Below are 18,462 nucleotides of genomic sequence, written 5' to 3' on the forward strand. Positions count from 1 at the left end.
CCAGTGTGGAATGGGCTGATGGTAAGGGGAACTAAGTTACAGTATTTTAAATATAGTTGTAGACATCAGGATGAGAAATTGTGGTATGAAAACAGTAGTGAAAGTTGGGTTTTGAAAACATAGCGAGCCAGAGAGTGAGAGGGTCAATTTCCATTTCACATTACAGTTTTTGGTTTCATGCTCCATGGGACATCCCCAACTAACCAGTGTCTGTTCTCTGGGATTATGTAAATGTCATCAACTCTCTCCTGTCTTATCTCTGTCGAGCACACACACACACACACCCGCACACCCGCAACATGACAGACATGTGGGGCGGTCCTGGGCTGTTGGGTGCTGTCCCCACTCAAAACAAAAAAGAGAACAAACAGTTCACTGTTGTCTCCTGTACATCTTACCTGTCATAATAAATTGTTTGATGACAACATGAGGATGAGTTCTTCTTTTCGTGCCTATCAACATATAGTAATTTCCAACCAGGTCAGGTGTGATAGGTCAGTGAAAGCGAATGGAGTTAAACTAAGCTTTGATACTATTAAGATTTGACAAAAAAAAAATAATCAAAAGGTCACTGTGGTCAGATTTGGAGAAGAGTTTGTCTTGAGACTCAGTATTGAGAAACCCAAGTTCCTTTTAAGTTTTTGGTCTTAAGTCATCAAATCAAGTTCAACTCTACCAAGCAACGATATTATGTCACCATTTAGCCCCAGAGCACTTATTGTACTTGAGGTAGATGATGATGATGATGATGATGATGATGATGATGAAAGGGTGACATTCACAGTACATAATGTACTTGTAGTAGTGATGATGACATTGATGATGGTGCTTATGATGATGATAGGGTCACATTAACAGTACATATTGTACTTGTAGTACTAATCATAATAACAATGACAGTGACAGTATATATTGTCACGGTAGATATTGTACTATACATACTGTACTTGTACTTGTAGTATTGATAATCACCATGATGATGATGATGATGATGATGATGATAGGGTGACAGTAACAATACATATTGTACTTGTAGTGCTAATCATGATGACAATGACAAAGGCAGTATATATTGTCACAGTATATATTGTTCTATATACAGTATGTTGTACTTGTAGTATTGATGATGATGATGATGATGATGATGATGATGATAGGGTGACAGTAACAGTAACAAGTGCTGTCAGGCCTCAACACGACTTAAAAAGTAGTTAAATTAAGTAGTTAATAAGTAGTTAAAGCTCCACCTCAGCCAGCTGCAGTAGTAAAATGCTGTGTACACATTGATGCACCTTCATTCAGTTAATGCGTGCATCTGTAAAAACAATAGTGACTTTGTATAATGTAATATATAGCTCACAAGAGCCATTTTATTTTTATTTTCATTTATATTTTTACATAGTGGTGTCATTACTATCTGAACACTCCCACGAGTACACAGTCCAGTGGCGATGTAGTGAGTTGTGACCAGTGTTGGGTGTAATGTGTTACACTGCAATCACATTACATTTGTCTTTAATGCAGCAATGCAACATGTCACTGCTCTAAAATTATTAGTCACGTTACATTATCATATAATTCATTTACCATGATACAGCGCCATGGTATACAAATGTCTATTTCTTAAGTATATTTTCCTTTAGTATGTAAGGGTCCACCAATCAGAATTAAAACTGTTTTTCATAGAAAGCTATACAAGTTGTGAACGTTTTTTTTAACAGGAAAAGTGTTTTTTGTAGTATGGTGGGTGTCGTAAAATGACCGTCGTCACCCTCTCTTTCTTGCTTCACCTCTCTCTACCCCTCTCTCTCTCCTACACCAGTGATATCCCATTTCGTAACTTGCAATGACATAACAATATGTTTCAGGCGATGTTGCAGAGTAAAGCAAAAGTAATGTAAAAAGTCATATAACTGCTTACCTTAATGACCCCAACACTGGTTGTGACTAAGGATCAGATGGTACATTGGTTAACAAGGTAACCAAGCAAAGACCAGTAAAAGAAAACCAGCCTGAGAAAGTTGATGAGAGGAATTCAACTTCTGTTTTCCACGCTTCATTAGGTTTTCATATCCCTAAGCATTTCCAGCACTTTGGCCGGTGTCAGAAATGTGTTACTAGGTGACTGTCCTTTGTTTACTAAATACATGCATGAAGATACCGTATGACGTACAGTTGGGATGTGTCGTGCCCATGTTGCAGAAGCAGAACATGATTTTACAATCATGCTGTGTTTTGAAAGGTGAAGCTCAAAGGAGGGTGAAGGTGTATATTGGCTGTTGTCATAACAACAACAGTGTTGACACTCATCTTAGTTATTATTCTGAGTAATCTGCTGTTGTTTCTTTTTTTAAACATAATGCTGATCACTTTCTGTGCAGGAGAGAAATCTTTCTAAGGAAAACCAACTAGAAACTGGGTGTTGATAACAAAAGATAGCTGAACTGTGTATAAATGAAATAGGTACAAAAGTAATCTGTTTATATAAAACTGACACTGTATGTGACTTTAACAGGATCAATATTTATCTCTGTATTTGTGTTCAAACTAGTGAATCAATCTGAGTGTGTACTGAGTGTAGTAACAGTACAGAATCTGTGCTGCCTTACTGAAGTTACGTGCACAGGTATTTCTGTTCAGTGGCATCATGGGAATTCCCCAGGGTTTTTGCTGGGTGGTTGTGGGTGTATCCTTTCTCACAAATGTGTTTTTTTCTCAGCTCAAGCAACATTGCATGTAGTTATTTTCATTGAAAGTGATAAAACAAACAGGTGGATGAGCAATCAGAACAACATCATGACTGGCCTCATTTTTCATCAAAGCATTATGTTTTTGGCACCACAAAATATTTTTTTTGTGATAGCCGTGGTGGGAGCCGTTATGTTTTTGGGTTGTCTGTCTGCTCCTTCCTTGTCCACTTGGACTTAAGAATGCACTGATTAAAATTTGGTATTCCAAGGTCAAAGGTCAAGGTCACTGCGATGTGATAAAACAGGTTTTGGCCATTACTCAAGAATTAATTTGCTGTTTATGACAAAATTTCACATAAATGTCTAATAACACAAAATGATGGGGTGATGACATTTTATATCTAAAAGGTCAAAGGTCAACTTGACTGTGACATCTTAATGCTCTGCCAAAACATTTTTGTGGCCATTACTCAATGTCACAACTCAGGAACAGAAGGGAAGACATTTGTTCAGATACTGAATAGGTGACACTAATCACGAGTGTCTCCCTGAAAACTGTGCTGACTGTAGAGATTTTTTTATGCTGCTGGGGGGAAGATGTGTGTGAAACATCCCTGTTTTCACAGACATGGATAGAAACTGTATGTGATTTGATGTGCAGAGGCAAACAACCATGTTTATGATGTAATGTCACCACATTTCATGAAGGACATACCATGAAAGGAATGTTTGTATTTTTGCTTTATTTGTTGTTACACAGTGAAAACATGAAATAATCTTATTATCATCCAGGACATCAAATAGCTCCAGCAACATCCTGTAAGAAATTAAGCATGGGATTTTTAATGAGCAGGGACAGACCAAGTATGAAAAATCATTAAAATAGCAATTGAGGTAAGGTGTAATATTCATGCCTACCTCAGTGTTGATATTTAGGTGCACAACTCTGTAAGTGCACATATGATTGTTAGGTTCAGGAAACATTTTAAGATTCAGAAGCATCATCTTTTATTATCTTTAATTATCTAAATGACAAACCTTTCTCTTGTGGTAGTCTGACACTTTCCAACGCATTATGACAAGCCAAGTTTTTCAGAAATGATGTCACCGCCTCAGAGTTAACGCCACTTTGGCGACCTAATGTGTAGAGCCAAAAAACAAGAACATTTCATGTGTGGGCCCCAGTAGTTGTTTACAACAAGTATATTTCACCACTGTTTGTTTAAAAGAATCTTTCTAGGAGTTAATAAAGAAATAGTTCAACCCAAAATTAAATGCTTTAAACAAAATGCTTTGTAGCCAAACAAAGCCAAGCCAATAGAGCCCCTTTCTGGACAAATCCTCTAATCCTTTTTTATTAAATTGAAAAGCTTACAGTAAGTAGTCACTTCCTGGACAAATTACTCCTGAGAAGTCATAGTTATTTGTCAGCTTCAGCTCTGATCAACCCCCAAACTTAGTGATGGAAATACAACATTTGGGTTAACGCACAATTTTTAGGCCCTTTGCCAGTGCAATGCAATGATGCACAAATTCCCTCCATCTCAGTCCAAGCAGCACTCAAATAAAAAAAAAAACAGACATAAAAAAAGGAGTACTCAAGGTAACATTTTAACTGGCCTCCATGGGTGTGTACTGCATGTGTATTGTTTGCCTTGTAATTTAGGGTTTTGTTGCTATGTTTCTATTTTTATGCCTATTTATTTCTATCATTTATTATTTACAGTATTCCCATGGTCATGGAAAGTTTTGGAAAAGTTGTGAAGTTTTGTTGTATGTGATGAAATTGTTACAGTTATCCTCCATGAATAACTTGCCAAGTAAGGTAAGATATTGGCACATTTATTTTCGTGGGCTGATGACGTAACGTAGCTCTAATATGCGTTGAAAAGTCATGGCAAAGTTATAAAATTTTGTCCATGAAAGTGTGTGGGAACCCTGTATTTACTTTTATTTATTTTTTTTTTCTGCATTTAGTTACATCCTTGTCTTGCTGCAACACCCGAATGTACTCTCTCAGGGTCAATAAGGCTTAACTTGGTATGCAGGACTATCGAATTGTTTTGAACTTTTGCTGTAGATGGTAATAGTTTGGGAGAGGGCTGCATTATTTGAGCATTATTCAGGGTGACCTAGTCCTTAAAGATGGCTCACCATACAGCATGTATCTGTTGAGGGAGTCCTCTGAGTCTGTCTCCTTAAGAGGTGGTTCTACCTCCTGGAAAATTATGCACTCGGGACAGTTGGCCCACTTGCCGCTCCAGAGAAGGTTCCTTCGCTGCAGCCTTCCTGCATAAAACAAAAACAAACAAAAAAGACACCAGCAGGGCAGTCACGAGTGATCAGAGAGTGACATAAAACAAGGTCAACATACTGCAATGTACTCCCAAAAGGCTACAAGGCTAATCATTAACAAATGAACAACTACAGTCTCCTCGCAGTTGTGTTTTATCGACTTTTTGAAAATATCGCTAAGGTTTTGTGCAAATCTGTAATGGAAACCCGCCTATTGTTTTACATTCAGCAGATGTCAGTCAGCATGTCCCCAGTTTGGAGAAGCAGGCTGGAGTACTGACACAGAAGCTAAACAGTGTACTGCTGTCAACATGGGAAGCTTAAAAATGCATTTATGCCGACTAAAAAGATCTGTAAGAGTTTGAGTGTACGCTACATTGAGAAGTGTATATGTCAGACAGCCCTTACCAGGGGAGAAGCTGATGAAAGCCTCAGTTTCCCATTTGTGCTCTATAGTCAAAGCCACCAGACTCCATTGACAAAAACAGTAGTTTTGGTTCCCTGTACACAGGAGCTGCTGGTCTACTGTTGTCTTGATCAGTTAGTTTGTTTGTGTTATTGTGTGACCCTTTAAAACACCAAAATGACACAATAAGACCAGCAGCTCCTGTGTCATGTGTTTTAAAGTTAAACCACTGTTTTTCTCAGTGGAGAAGCCATGGAGCAATATAACGGCTTTAGTTTCACATCAGAAATTGCCATCTGTGGCAAAGTAAAGCAGTTAAAATAGTCTCAGTGGCGCAAACATTTAAATTTATATTGGTTATTTTTAGGTGGCAAAAATCCACAGCAGTACATTACTTAGCTTCTGTGTCAGTACTTCTTTCCGCTGCTCCAAACTGGGGGCATGATGACTAACATCTACTGCATGTAATACACTGACTATGAATAAATACCCCAAATGACACCAGTTTTATTCTTTAAAAAACCTTTAAAATCAATCCTGTGTTTGTCGTTGTTGTGCAGCACTTTGTATCGAATACAAATCACTCTCTCTCTCTCGCAGCTACACATTGAGTAAAAACATAATCAAACGTTTCAAAAAATCTGATTTTGCAGTCGAGCCCTCTACAATTTGAAATGATTTGAATTCAAATAATTTCTAATTTGCTTTCTTGCAAAATAATTAGAAGAGAAGATTGATACTGCTGTCATGTTTGTTTAAAGTTAGAGGCGGGGTCGTTCAGTTCAACACAGAGACTAGAAACAGAAAACAGCTTGTTGTAACTTTTGTTGTAACTTGAGGTACTTTACATATCTCTTTGTCCTGTTTGAATACATCATTTGAAATTCCATTTTTTTGCACTGTGTGCTATATTGTAGTTTACCAAAACAATAACAACTGTACATTTTGGAAATATTCTTTGGCTTGTTGTAGAGTTGTAGATTTATGTCCAGCCATTGTTCAGAAAATGAGCTTTTTTTCACACTACCAGTTCTTCACATGACAGCTTTGGTATATTTATGGAGGTGGTGTTTCTCGTGAATTAAATCTGTTCAGGTGCAGAAGTTTTAAAGCTGAAAATCCACCCAAAAGTAATTTCAATAGTGAGCTTTTCTGTTACAGATGTTCTGACGGAAACACTCCGGGGTTTTCCTGCCCTGCTAAGAATAAAAGTCTGGGAAAATTACTGAATCCATGTGATGTTTTGGGGGTGAAGTTGTTACATTTATTTTAATACTGACACAAAATTCCCAACTGCAAAGTGCCCAAAAAAAAGTCCTCTAGAAACCAGCACCTGTTCATCTCTTCTGCGAGCTCATGTGAATGCAGATGGACTGTGGTTACCTTCCAGCTCCATATCATCCCTGTCAGGACGTATGTGATACGTCCAGGTCTGTTTTGTGCAGCCATCTCCTCTAAAAGAATAGTTGTAAAAACACATTTAGCACATATACGTTTTATATATCATCATCTAGTAACACAAAAAGATAAGCATAATTTGATTTTTGAAATATATTTTTACACCTTTAACACTTTCGAGACGTCACTTCCCTAATTCTGGTGTCTATTTATGATCTGGGTTTTTTCATCGCTCTGTTTTGTTTTAAACACGCTGTGAAGCAGTTTCATTCATGTAAATGGGCTAGATAATTAAAACGAGATTGGTTGCGATGTGACTGGTTTGGACAGAGCTAATGTTGACTTTGATGTCATCAGTGGTGGAAGTGTTTAGTTTCTTTGCTCAAGCTCAAATACAATTTTGAGTTTCTTTTACTTTACTTGATTGATTCCATTTTATGCTACTGTATCCTCCATACTACACGAAAATTCAGGGGGAAATATTGTACTCTTTACTTTGACAAGTATATTCATTAGTTTCTTTTCAGATTAAAATTGCATATATATATATATATATAATGCAGAATGAGTACTTACTTTTGATCCATTAATATATATTTAGCTGAAAATACCCTCACTTTTAATGTAAGTGAAAACAGACAATTATTCGACTAGTTTTAGTTTTTGTAAAGCATATTTCTTTTTTAGTAACAGTTAATTGATCAACTTATTTTTAACTCATAGTTTTAGTAATTCCTTCAGTGTTCATCCTCCAGCAGGTGTTTTTTTTTTTAAATCTAAAGCAGAGGTCTCTTCCACCTGCTATCGTGTGAGCACCTTTTTTCTCCCGTAACTTAATGTGTGCTCACCTTATTTCTGATCCAGATGTTTTTATTGGTTTTAATTGGGAGCCAAATTATCTGCAGTGGTCTCTTCTTTTTCCAAAACAAACAGACTAGGTGATTTAAACTGGTAAAACTCAATGAAGCAGTTTCACCTTTAAAGAAAAAAATCTTTGTTTTTCAGGTGCAGCTTTTTGGGGAGGGGCTGCTAACTACGGTGACTGACGTGAAAACACAAATGGAGAATGGACCAATCTTGGCTGCTGTAGAAACAGGGCACTCCATGGATGAGGCTGTTTCCCTATGTAGATGTAAATGGCTCATTCAGAGGTAACAAAAACACGTTTCTTATTTTCAGGTAATTATACTCTAAAGAAAACATAATTATTATTAATAATTTTCATTTTCTGCCAATATATCCCCCTAAACCCTACACACTGGACCTTTAACTAGAATAAACTCAGAACACAGCAACTACCACAGCTTCCACAGTTACTTTGGTTATTCAATTTCCCCTGCTGAGGATAATAACTGCAAAGAAGTTAGACTGATACTCTTTTGTGACTGGGAATAGCTACCAATAGCTAATGGGGAAAACAAAGGCGCTATCCTCTTCCTGTTTTGGTTGCACAGTAATTGACACACTTCCTCTGTGCTGTAAATGGAGCCTTTATTTTCCCAGTAGATTGGTAGAAGACAGATCTGCACAGTGAGCTTATAGGGAACAAATCTGTTCCCAAAGTGCTGATGGTGTTATTTTTCTGTAACCATTAAATGTGCAAACAGCGTGTATTTCATAATGAAAGCAAAAACATTTCTGTTTCCACTTTATGTAGAATTTTAAATGCAAGACTTCTTATTATAATGGAATATTTTAACATATTGGTACTTTACTTTCATATATTGGTACTTTGTACTTTCATGTTGGTAAGGGATATGAGTAGTTCTTCCACCACTTGATATTGTAAATGGATAAATTATGAGCCAATCCAGACTTAAACATATTGTTAAAATGAGCTGATGAGTTTTTATAGTGACATAAAGTGTACATTATAGATATTTTTGATTAAAGCAAACTAAAAAATAGTTCATTACTAAGGCCTAATAAACATTTACACTTTACCGTATTGACTTATTACCAGCTGCCTTGTAGTAATTCACCCGAACACTGCTTAACAGATCAGTTATTGCCATAAATGTCAGGTCAGACCTTAAATATTTTCTAATATTCTGGCTATATCTCAAACTTGTTTGTGAGAATGGTCCTTTGACCTCGTAATGTGTATTAAGAAACACTGTCTTGTTTAGACTTTCATGTTGGGATTTACTCTCAGTAAGGTAGTGTGTATTTGCGAATGTGTATCTGCTGGCTCACATGCGCATATATCCGGTCAGCAGCAGTGTGCCATTAGCCGGCTCCTCCATGGTGAACCACATGTTGTCGAGTGCTTTGAACTTGTGGATGTCAGCCTCTCTGCGACTGACTGCTGCCTTAAAGTACCATTTCCCCAGATACTGAAAGAGCCGCAGACACAGAGAGGTGGCATGACAGTGTGGGGTTGCAGCAACGCTATAGGGACAGAACCTATTTAAAGATATAAGCCCACAAGTATTGAGAAAGACCACTTATGGAAAGAACAGAGGGGGTGGAAAGAGCGTCTGTGTGGTCACGTCTTCAGTTTATCTTGGTAAATCCGTCTGTCACTGCACCAAATGTAAAATGCCAGTGCATTACTTCTTCACATGACACACTTTACCAGAGGTTATATATTAAGACTAACATTATAAGTAAGTACAAATTACAAGATGTAGGATGTAAGTAAATACGCTTCCCTGAAAAGTTATCTAAAACAAAGGCAGTGACGGATATCGTCAAATGTTTTTACTGTCATATATTATGTGTTGTGAGAACTTTTTTGTTCATTTTTAAAAACAGAAAATTTAAATATTTAGTTTTCTCACCTGCTGATGGTCGACGGTGTTGACAGGCAGCAGCTCTGGAACTGAACAAGGAACAAACGCCTGATACAACATACCACACAAATAGAGAAAAAATGACAATGCTTTATCTAACATAACTGCAACCTTGGAGCTAATACCTGACAAAAAAAACCCTGATCAGAATGTGTGTTGGTCCTTGGGGAACTGAAATTTGTTTGTTACAACATGTCAGTGAATTATTAACACGTACAGCTGCAATGCCCCCTGGCTGCACCTCAGGAGACCTGGCTGTTAAGTTTGCAGATGACACAATGGTTATCTGCCATATCCAGGAAGGTGATGAGTCTGCATACGTACAGGAGGCTTAGCAGCCCCTGTGGTGCAGTCAGCACAACACGCTCAAAATTGTGGAGATGTCAATGGACTTCATGATGAGCCCCCCTGCTGCTCGACACTGCCCCCCATCACCATACTTAACCCTTTGGGCCCGCTTCAATATAACACACGGTCGTATGCACTGCGCACAAAATGCACTTTTCAAAATTAATCTCTAAAAGACATTAAACATTAATATAAATTTCTCCTTCACTGAGTTTATTTTTCAAACCAAAATCAAACCAATTATCATCAATATCAAATAGTCATTAATTTTCAGAAGTTTAACCCTTTAAATGCCAGGTGTTTTTTATGATGCCACTACGTTTTTAGATGAAAAAAATAAAATAAATAATAATAAAAATGTATTATTTTCTATATAAGACATGCAGTGTGCTTTTTTAAATTATCACCGCCTGGGATATGTCAGTGATTAGCAGCAACATTGACTATGACAGTGTGCCCAGTGGAAATAGCATGTATTTTCTCTATATGGCAAATACAATAAAAAAATGACGTCATCAGGTGGAAAATAGTAAAAATGACAAATTCCAAGGTAAAAGCCCAGAATGACACCCAGAAATAATACAAGTCATGATTTTATGCTTTGATGGCTGTGGGATCAAACATTGCAGTTTGAATGGGTTCCACAGCGCATTTTTTTGCACTTAACATTATGATTGTAACAGTTTTGTTTACACAGTTTTTGTTTATTGTAGGAGCTGGGCTGGAAATTCCAAGATTAAACAAAAATACACAATCTGGACTAAATACATGCCATATGCATGACAAAATTATCAAAAAATGAAGAATGTAAAGCGCATAAAATATGCCCAACAGTCCCTAAGAGCAGTTCAAGCCTTAAAGTTTTTGGGATCTGCCCCAGGACCTTAACTGGATGTCCAGCATACCATCAGAAAAAAAAGGCCCGACAAATTATGTAGTTTCTGTGCAGACCAGAAACTCACTTAAAAGCACTTTTCTTGAGGCCTTGTGAGTCATCATTACATGCATGAGGGAAGTGGTTTCTTTTAAATGACTTCAATAAGAAAAAATAGTGAATTCTACAAAGTTTCTTTCATTTCTGAAGTAAGCAACGCTGAAACCTCAAGTTCCCTTTTCGAACTACTTCAAAATCAGGGCATCGCTTATTTGTTTGTGTAAGGTCTGTCCTTACTGAACAACTCCCACGCACTCTCTGTCAACAAACACCCACTGGAAATTATTAACTTCTTGTTTGGGGCTAACTTAAAAAAAAAATCTTCCTACACCAGCATTTCTTCATCAAGTTTTCAGAAAAAGAATTGCTCACATATTCGTTTCTGAGCTACTTATTCAATCTTTTGGTCTTTCCTGTTAAATTCTGTGCATTTATTCCACTTTTTCTATATCGCTTACTTAATATTTTATTTTATTTTATCCTTTATTATAACTTGACCTAATATGTCCTTATATACCTATACTTAGTTTTTTTTATTTATTTTTACTTGTGTGATTTATACTACTACTACTACTACTACTACTACTACTACTACTACTACTACTACTACTAATAATAATAATAATAATAATAATAATTATAATAATTATAATAATAATAATAACAAAGCATGCTTAAATAGCATTGTAGGATGGAGCTTGTGTTGTTTTTTAATGGCAACAACTGCTCTTGTAATTATTCATTTGATAGTATATTAACTTCATATTATATTAACTATAAACTTCTGTATGATGAAAGAAAAGTTGTTTTATTTTTTAAATCACAAATTCAAGCAGCCCAATTTGTCATACTAAAATTGCTTGTTTGTATGACCAACAGTCTAAAGACATTTAGTTTAATATTATTTAAGATAAATAGGAAAACAAGCAAATATTCACATTAGACAGAAACCAATATATTTTTGATTAAAAATAATATTCCAAAGTGTTCTCATGAGGTGAAATTAAAGTCACCCTGTTTTTGACTTTTTCAAAAACCCTTTCAAGTTTTACACCAGTCGGTATTATGGCACATGTGAGTCAAAAGTGTGTGTTCCTCTCTGGAAGCCTTGGCAGTGTGTGTGGTTGTTGAATGCTGGCTGAAAGGTGTTTGTCAGACACAACACTAATGGAAGAGCTTCTCATGAATTTCCACAAGGTGGTGTCAAACAACAAACTTGTCTGCAAAGGCTATATTTGTGGAGGTTGTTAAGGAAACAAACATCGAACCCACTAAACAACAAGTGATAAAAATTTATCCGATATCATACTAGGAAATATTAATGGAAATGCACATTACACATACAGATTGTGCATATGTTTCAGTGTAAAATCATTTTTAGATTTATGTTTTTTTGGCAGTTTGTTACCTCTAGCTTGTGCAGACTTAAAGGCATACTCCACCCACAAAGTGACAATTTGTAAATCAGTTAGTCATGTCTTGTTACTCTTAAATCATGAAGAAAATGGCAAATATATAGACCTACCTTTAAAGTTTTGCTTTTTAATTGAACTTTATTTATGTATTGACTATTTATTTATACATTTTAGTCTGTTTCACAGGTTTACTACTTCCTATATCATTTTATTATTATTTTTTAACATTTTATTATTTTACCTTGTGGTGTTATCCTTTCATTTACCTCTTATTTGCAGTTTATTTTACTTATTTATCTTCTGATTATTACTATTATTACTTATTTGTTTATTTATTTACTTATCTATATATTTGTACTTCTAGGTTTTATCCTGCCTTTATTTTCACTTACAGTAGCATTTCCTCAATTCCTGGTTTTAATTAGTAGTTTTTGATTTGATTGGTTGGGGACTATAATTAACAGCAGAAAAACTTGATCAAAACATCTATTTATAATCTCTCACTCAACTCGTACACTATAATCCAAATCTCATTTATCCAGTCGTGTGCTCAATACTTCCCAAACACATGCATCTTCACTTCAAATGAAAAAAGTACTTAAGTCTGGCTTTGAACACAGCGTAGAGAAGTTTCACTTGTAGTTTAGTTTTAAATAGTGAAGTTTTAGTGAAAATGCGTGTGTTTCTGAGATACTGATCATACAACAACAGGATAAATGAGACTTGGAGTACACTGCATGACTTGTGTGTGAGTTTGTAACAGATGTTTTGATAGGCTTAGATATTTTGTTGGCGATAAACATCCCCCCAATCAATCAATAAATCAGTTTGCTGTTTTCTGTAGAGCCATATAATAAGTTTTCTTAAAGGTCATATGGCATGACTAACTTATATACATCCATCCATCCATCCATTTTCTTCCACTTACCGGGGGTCGGGTCACGGTGGCAGCAGCCTAAGCAGGGAAGCCCAGACTTCCCTTTCCCTGGCCGCTTCGTCTAGCTCTTCCCGGGCGATCCCGAGGCGTTCCCAGGCCAGCTGGGAGACATAGTCTCTCCAGCGTGTCCTGGGTCTTCCCTGGGGCCTCCTACCGGTGGGACGTGCCCTGGACACTTCACCAGGGAGGCGTCCGGGAGGCATCCTAATTAGATGCCCGAGCCACCTCATCTGGTTATTCTCAATGCGGAGGAGCAGCGGTTCTACTGCGAGCTCCTCCCGGATGACCGCCGCTTGTACCCGGGAACTTGTTCTTTCGGTCATTACCCAAAGCTCATGACCATAGGTGAAGGTAGGAACAAAGATTGACAGGTAAATCGAGAGCTTTTTCTTTCGGCTCAGCTTCTCCACTTGGGGCAGGATCTCCTCCCCGATCTGGAGAGGGCACTCCACCCTTTTCCAGCTGAGAACCATGGCCACGGGTTTGAAGGTGCTGATTCTCATCCCGGCCGCTTCACATTCAGCTGCCAACCGATCCAGCGAGAGCTGAAGGTCCTGGCCTGATGAAGCCAACAGCACCACATCATCTGCAAAAAGCAGCGACCCAATCCTGAGGTCACCAGCCGGACTCAACGCCTTCGCTGCGCCTAGAAATTCTGTCCATAAAAGTTATGAACAGAATTGGTGAAAAAGGGCAGCCCTGGCAGAGCCCAACCCTCACTGGAAACGAGTCTGACTTACTGCCGGCAATGTGGACCAAGCTCCGGCACCAGTTGTACAGGGAACCGATGGCCTGTATCAGGGGGTCCAATACCCCATACTCCCCGAGAACCCCCCACAGGACTCCCAGAGGGACACGGTTAAATGCCTTCTCCAAGTCCACAAAGCACATGTGGACTGGTTGGGCAAACTCCCATGCACCCTCAAGGATCCTGCCAAGGGTCCAGAGCTGGTCCACAGTTCCACAACCAGGACGAAAACTGCATTGCTCCTCCTGGATCCGAGGTTCGACTATCCGGCGGACCCTCCTACCCAGTACCCCTGAATAGACCTTACCAGGGAGGCTGGGGAGTGTGATCCCCCCATAATTGGAACACACCATCCGGTCCCCCTTCTTAAAGAGAGGGACCGCCACCCCGGTCTGCCAGTCCAGAGGCACTGCCCCCGATGTCCACGCAATGCTGCAGAGACGTGTCAACCATGACAGCCCCACAACATCCAGGGCTTTAAGGAACTCTGGGCGGATCTCATCCATCCCCGGGGCCCTGCAGCCGAGGAGCTTTTTAAAGTATTCCTTTAATCCTGAATAGTTTACTTAAATGAAGTGAGCAGGAAACAATTTTCCCTCGGGACATGCACACCGCAGAATCACCACCCTTGTAAAGTCTTTATTTGATTGTTGTTTACTTTGTCTGTTGACTCAACTTGAACTTTTGAGGCTGTAGTTTGCAGTGTTGTCGTATAAGGAAGCATTTGTTGTTGTGTGCCTGTTGGTTTGTTTGACTTGTCAGATTGTCAGTATTGTCAGACATGGAAGATAATGTTCATAATTATGCTTTAATTAGTGTAATCAAACTAAGTATTGCTATTTTTTTAGGTTGCTAAAACGTATTTTGCTGCGGTCCCCTCCACAGCAACAAGTTTGCCAGATTTACGTATTACCACAATTTAAAAAAAACAGCCAGTTTTCTACCGAGAAGTTGCTAGCGCGACGTCACGGTGATTCAGTCTATACGCCTGTATTCACCCTCTTTCTGAAACGCTCTGTTTTTCACATACATACAAAACATGCCGACAGGAAATGAAAAGTAATCAATTTAGAATCATTATGTTCAAGTTTGACATTTTGTAATGTATATTTGTGACATCACAAACTCACAGAAATCCAGACGGCTTGTTTCAAGGCACATTTTCTGAATACTGGCTGTGTGCATTTCTCTGACAATTAAGCATTTTGATACTTTCTCAGTATTTATAGCATCTACACCTGCTTTATTTTGGATATAACATGGAAATATGATTTTGTACCATATGCAACCTTTAATCAAATTAGGACAAAAAAACCAAACAACTCCAGATCTTCTTTTTTTTTTTTTATTGTTTAATAATAATCTCATTAATGAACAAAGTATCAGTAAGTGCTACCTAGAGTTAGTTCTATGTATTTAACCAGAGTGCTAATTAGATAGAGTTGAAACTGTTTTTCAGGTGAAGAAAGTGTGTACAGGACAGCATGAAAAGTCAGAGGCTTCGCTGAATGTAAACCTGTTGTTAAGTGTGAAGTTGTGAATACTTGAAGGACAGATGTCAACCCCCAAAATGCAGATAACATAAACTAAAGCCAGCTGTTCTCAGTGTATTTCCCTGAGTCAGGCAGGATTTATAGAATTAGGCCAAGCACAGGGATTGCTCCACTTTCACTTAAAATATTTCTTAAGACAGTGGTGTCCAACAGGTGGGTTGCAGGTCCATTCTGGATGGGCCGCAAGTGACTTTTGAACATGTCAAATCTGTAAAATAAAACCCCAAAAAACAAAACAAACCCACTTTTTTGAAATAAAGTGAATTTCCAGCAAAAACTTTAATTTTTAAGTGTTATTTCTATTTATCACAATATGTTGTATTTCACTGAGTTCTAAGCTAACATGTTTACTTTAAGTGAAATTAAATTGAATATGTGGTTATTGGTGTAATGTGTGGACCTTGAACTAATAAAAAGGGAGAAATTTGGACACTGACTGGACCAGTTGGGAATCGCTGTCTTAAGATATATTGTCAAGAATTACTATAAACAAGGTCATCTCTCGCTGACTTCAGTTTAATTTTTGGCTGTTAGGTATAACATGAACACATCCAAAAGCTACAACAGTTGGGTTATACAGTACTGTGCAAAAGCTTTAAGCCACCTTTAACTAAGTTATTTTTGTTATAATGATCATACATATTTATTTCTCTGTAACTTTTTTACTGAAATACAACCAGAACATACAGGAAATATGCAACAGTATTAAAAATGCTAATATTTCAGAATAAAACAACATCAACAGGCTAAAGTTGCAAGTTTTTAGTGTGACCTGCCTTCCAATTTAGCATGTCTTGAACATATATGAGATTTACAACACTAATTGGTTATTTACACCGTTCAAGATGTGTCCAAAGCTCAACATTGATGTTTGAGCTATCTTTTGTTGTAGCTGTATAATTCCATGTTTCACACTAAATATTGACTTTAGTCTGAAGAATTTTATTTATGAGTTTTTGGTGTTTTAGTGCGTTGTGCGTACGAAAAACACTAAGAAATGAATATATATCCTCATTACTTCTTTGCCAAAACAAAAAAACTACGGTGGCCTAAGACTTTTGCACAGTACTGTATGTGGAACAGTTTGTTTATTAAATCTAATATTTCACCTCCTGGCCCTCATGTTAGATCAGGGACACAGGGCTTGTCTGAGCATGTGCAGTAGCTTCTTTTCCCCTCTCTGATGGCTTGGCAATTTCACCTACTCCCCCTTCAGCACTGACACGAGGTCTCCACTCCCCTTCAGCTCCTTGAGTATGTCCAATCCTCCTATCAGGTCTCCTTTCACGTACAGCTGTGGGTAGGTTGGCCAGTTAGAATAGGTCTTGAGCCCCTGACGCACCTCTTCATCCTGCAGGATATCAAACGTGTCATAATCCACTCCGGTTTCGTTCAAAATCTCCAGTGTCTGCCTGCTGAAGCCGCATCTTGCGCCCTCCTTGTTCCCCTTCATGAAGAGCATGACTGGGCTCTGGTTGATGATGGTCTTGAGACGGTGCTCCAAGGTGACGGCTTTCGGGCAGGTGTTCTCTAGCTCTCCAGACTCAGCCAGCTCCTTCACAATGTCCAGTCCTCCCACCAGCTCCCCGTTGGCATACAGCTGAGGGTAGGTGGGCCAGTTGGAGTAGGTCTTCAGCCCCTGTGGTATGAAAAATCGTTTTTTACATATAATTGATTAGATATCCATAATAGAATTTCTCCTGGTCAAAATTGCTGGATGTAATGCAGTTATCTGTAATTTAATTCTTCGTGCTCAAAAAGAGCATTTCAGATATGCACAGTAGCATTCCTCTTATGCACAATTGTCATTTCAGACGTCTGCAACGTCAGTCTTCCTGGGACAAATGACGTTGTGAATATCTAAAATTAAAAGCCCAATACACGACTGGTTAAAGTGACGTCATTTGTCCTATAGGAAGGATGACTGTGCGGATATTTGAAATGACAGTTGTGGATAGGAGAGATGTTATTGTGCATGTCTGAAATGTTGATTTTGACTGGGGAAAACTTAATGACAGATAATTACATTACATATCCAGTCAACTTATCAAATGTCGAGACAGCTTGTCATACCTGTCGGACCTCCTCGTCAGAAAGGATGTCGAAGCTGCTGAACTGGATTTTGTGCTCCGCCAGTATACCCAGTATCTGCCGGCTGAAGCCGCAGCGAGGCTCCTGCGGGGACCCCTTCATGAAGAGCATGCAGGGCGCCGCGTTTATGAGCTTCTTCAGCCGCTGGTTCAGGTCTGCGGCGCCGCTTTCCGCAGATCCACCCGGACTCCCGCTGACTGCCAGGCGCTGCACCTTCCTGCTCAGCTCCGGGGCATTGGCTCCGTCCAGGCGGTCGACCTTCTCCCCTCCCTTGAAGAAAACGAAAGTGGGGACGGCGCTGATTTCATACTTCTCCGACACCTCCGGAATCGCTTCTGCCTCCAGTCTGACAAACGTGGTGTGCGCGTGTTCCTTGGCCAGCTCGGCCATCGCGTCGTTCATTGCGTCGCACTGAGCAGACCACGTCGCCTTGAAATGTACCACAGTCAGGCATTTTCCCGCTTTGGCCAGGAAATCTTCAAACTGCTGCTGGGTTGTCGCATCCACGAGATTCGCCATGTTTGTTTCCTCTGTGTTCCGGTGTCGACATAACGTCACATCCGTGCACGACGCTGAAGTTGGTTTCCAATTCGTAGCTTCTGAGTCAGCAGTTAAGGGGAGAGTTAAGGGAAAACTTAACCCTTTAAAATCTGGAGTGCCATTACTTCTCTTTTGCTGCTTGTAGACGACTTTCATAAGTATTTAATCCTGTGATCCTCGAGCAAAATTGGTATGATTTTATTTAAAACCGTGGAGAAAAGGGCAACGAGCAACTTGGTAAGAAATGTTAAACAAGTTGCAACAATTAAGTAAATTTAAACAAATATATATTTAAAGAAGCTAGGGAAAATG

General features: G+C 38.6%; 2 protein-coding genes across 2 annotated transcripts; both read right to left on the reverse strand.

Annotated features, from left to right (window-relative positions):
* Positions 1-3,413: 3,413 nt before the first annotated feature.
* Positions 3,414-9,746, reverse strand: apom (apolipoprotein M). Its single transcript, XM_042490275.2, has 7 exons — positions 9,573-9,746; positions 8,986-9,125; positions 6,775-6,845; positions 4,845-4,979; positions 3,729-3,827; positions 3,609-3,636; positions 3,414-3,507 (listed from the first exon to the last, which is right to left on the reverse strand). Exons 1-6 carry the CDS (start codon positions 9,684-9,686, stop codon positions 3,623-3,625), a joined length of 573 nt encoding a protein of 190 aa, XP_042346209.2. The 5' UTR covers positions 9,687-9,746; the 3' UTR covers positions 3,414-3,507; positions 3,609-3,622.
* Positions 9,747-16,694: 6,948 nt separating this feature from the next.
* glrx3 (glutaredoxin 3) lies at positions 16,695-18,175 on the reverse strand. Its single transcript, XM_042490012.2, has 2 exons — positions 17,593-18,175; positions 16,695-17,158 (listed from the first exon to the last, which is right to left on the reverse strand). Exons 1-2 carry the CDS (start codon positions 18,127-18,129, stop codon positions 16,721-16,723), a joined length of 975 nt encoding a protein of 324 aa, XP_042345946.2. The 5' UTR covers positions 18,130-18,175; the 3' UTR covers positions 16,695-16,720.
* Positions 18,176-18,462: the final 287 nt, after the last annotated feature.

Source organism: Plectropomus leopardus, chromosome 11 (assembly GCF_026936395.1).
Source record: "Plectropomus leopardus strain MGB_pleo_1.0 chromosome 11, ASM2693639v1, whole genome shotgun sequence".
Classification (NCBI taxonomy): domain Eukaryota; kingdom Metazoa; phylum Chordata; class Actinopteri; order Perciformes; family Serranidae; genus Plectropomus; species Plectropomus leopardus.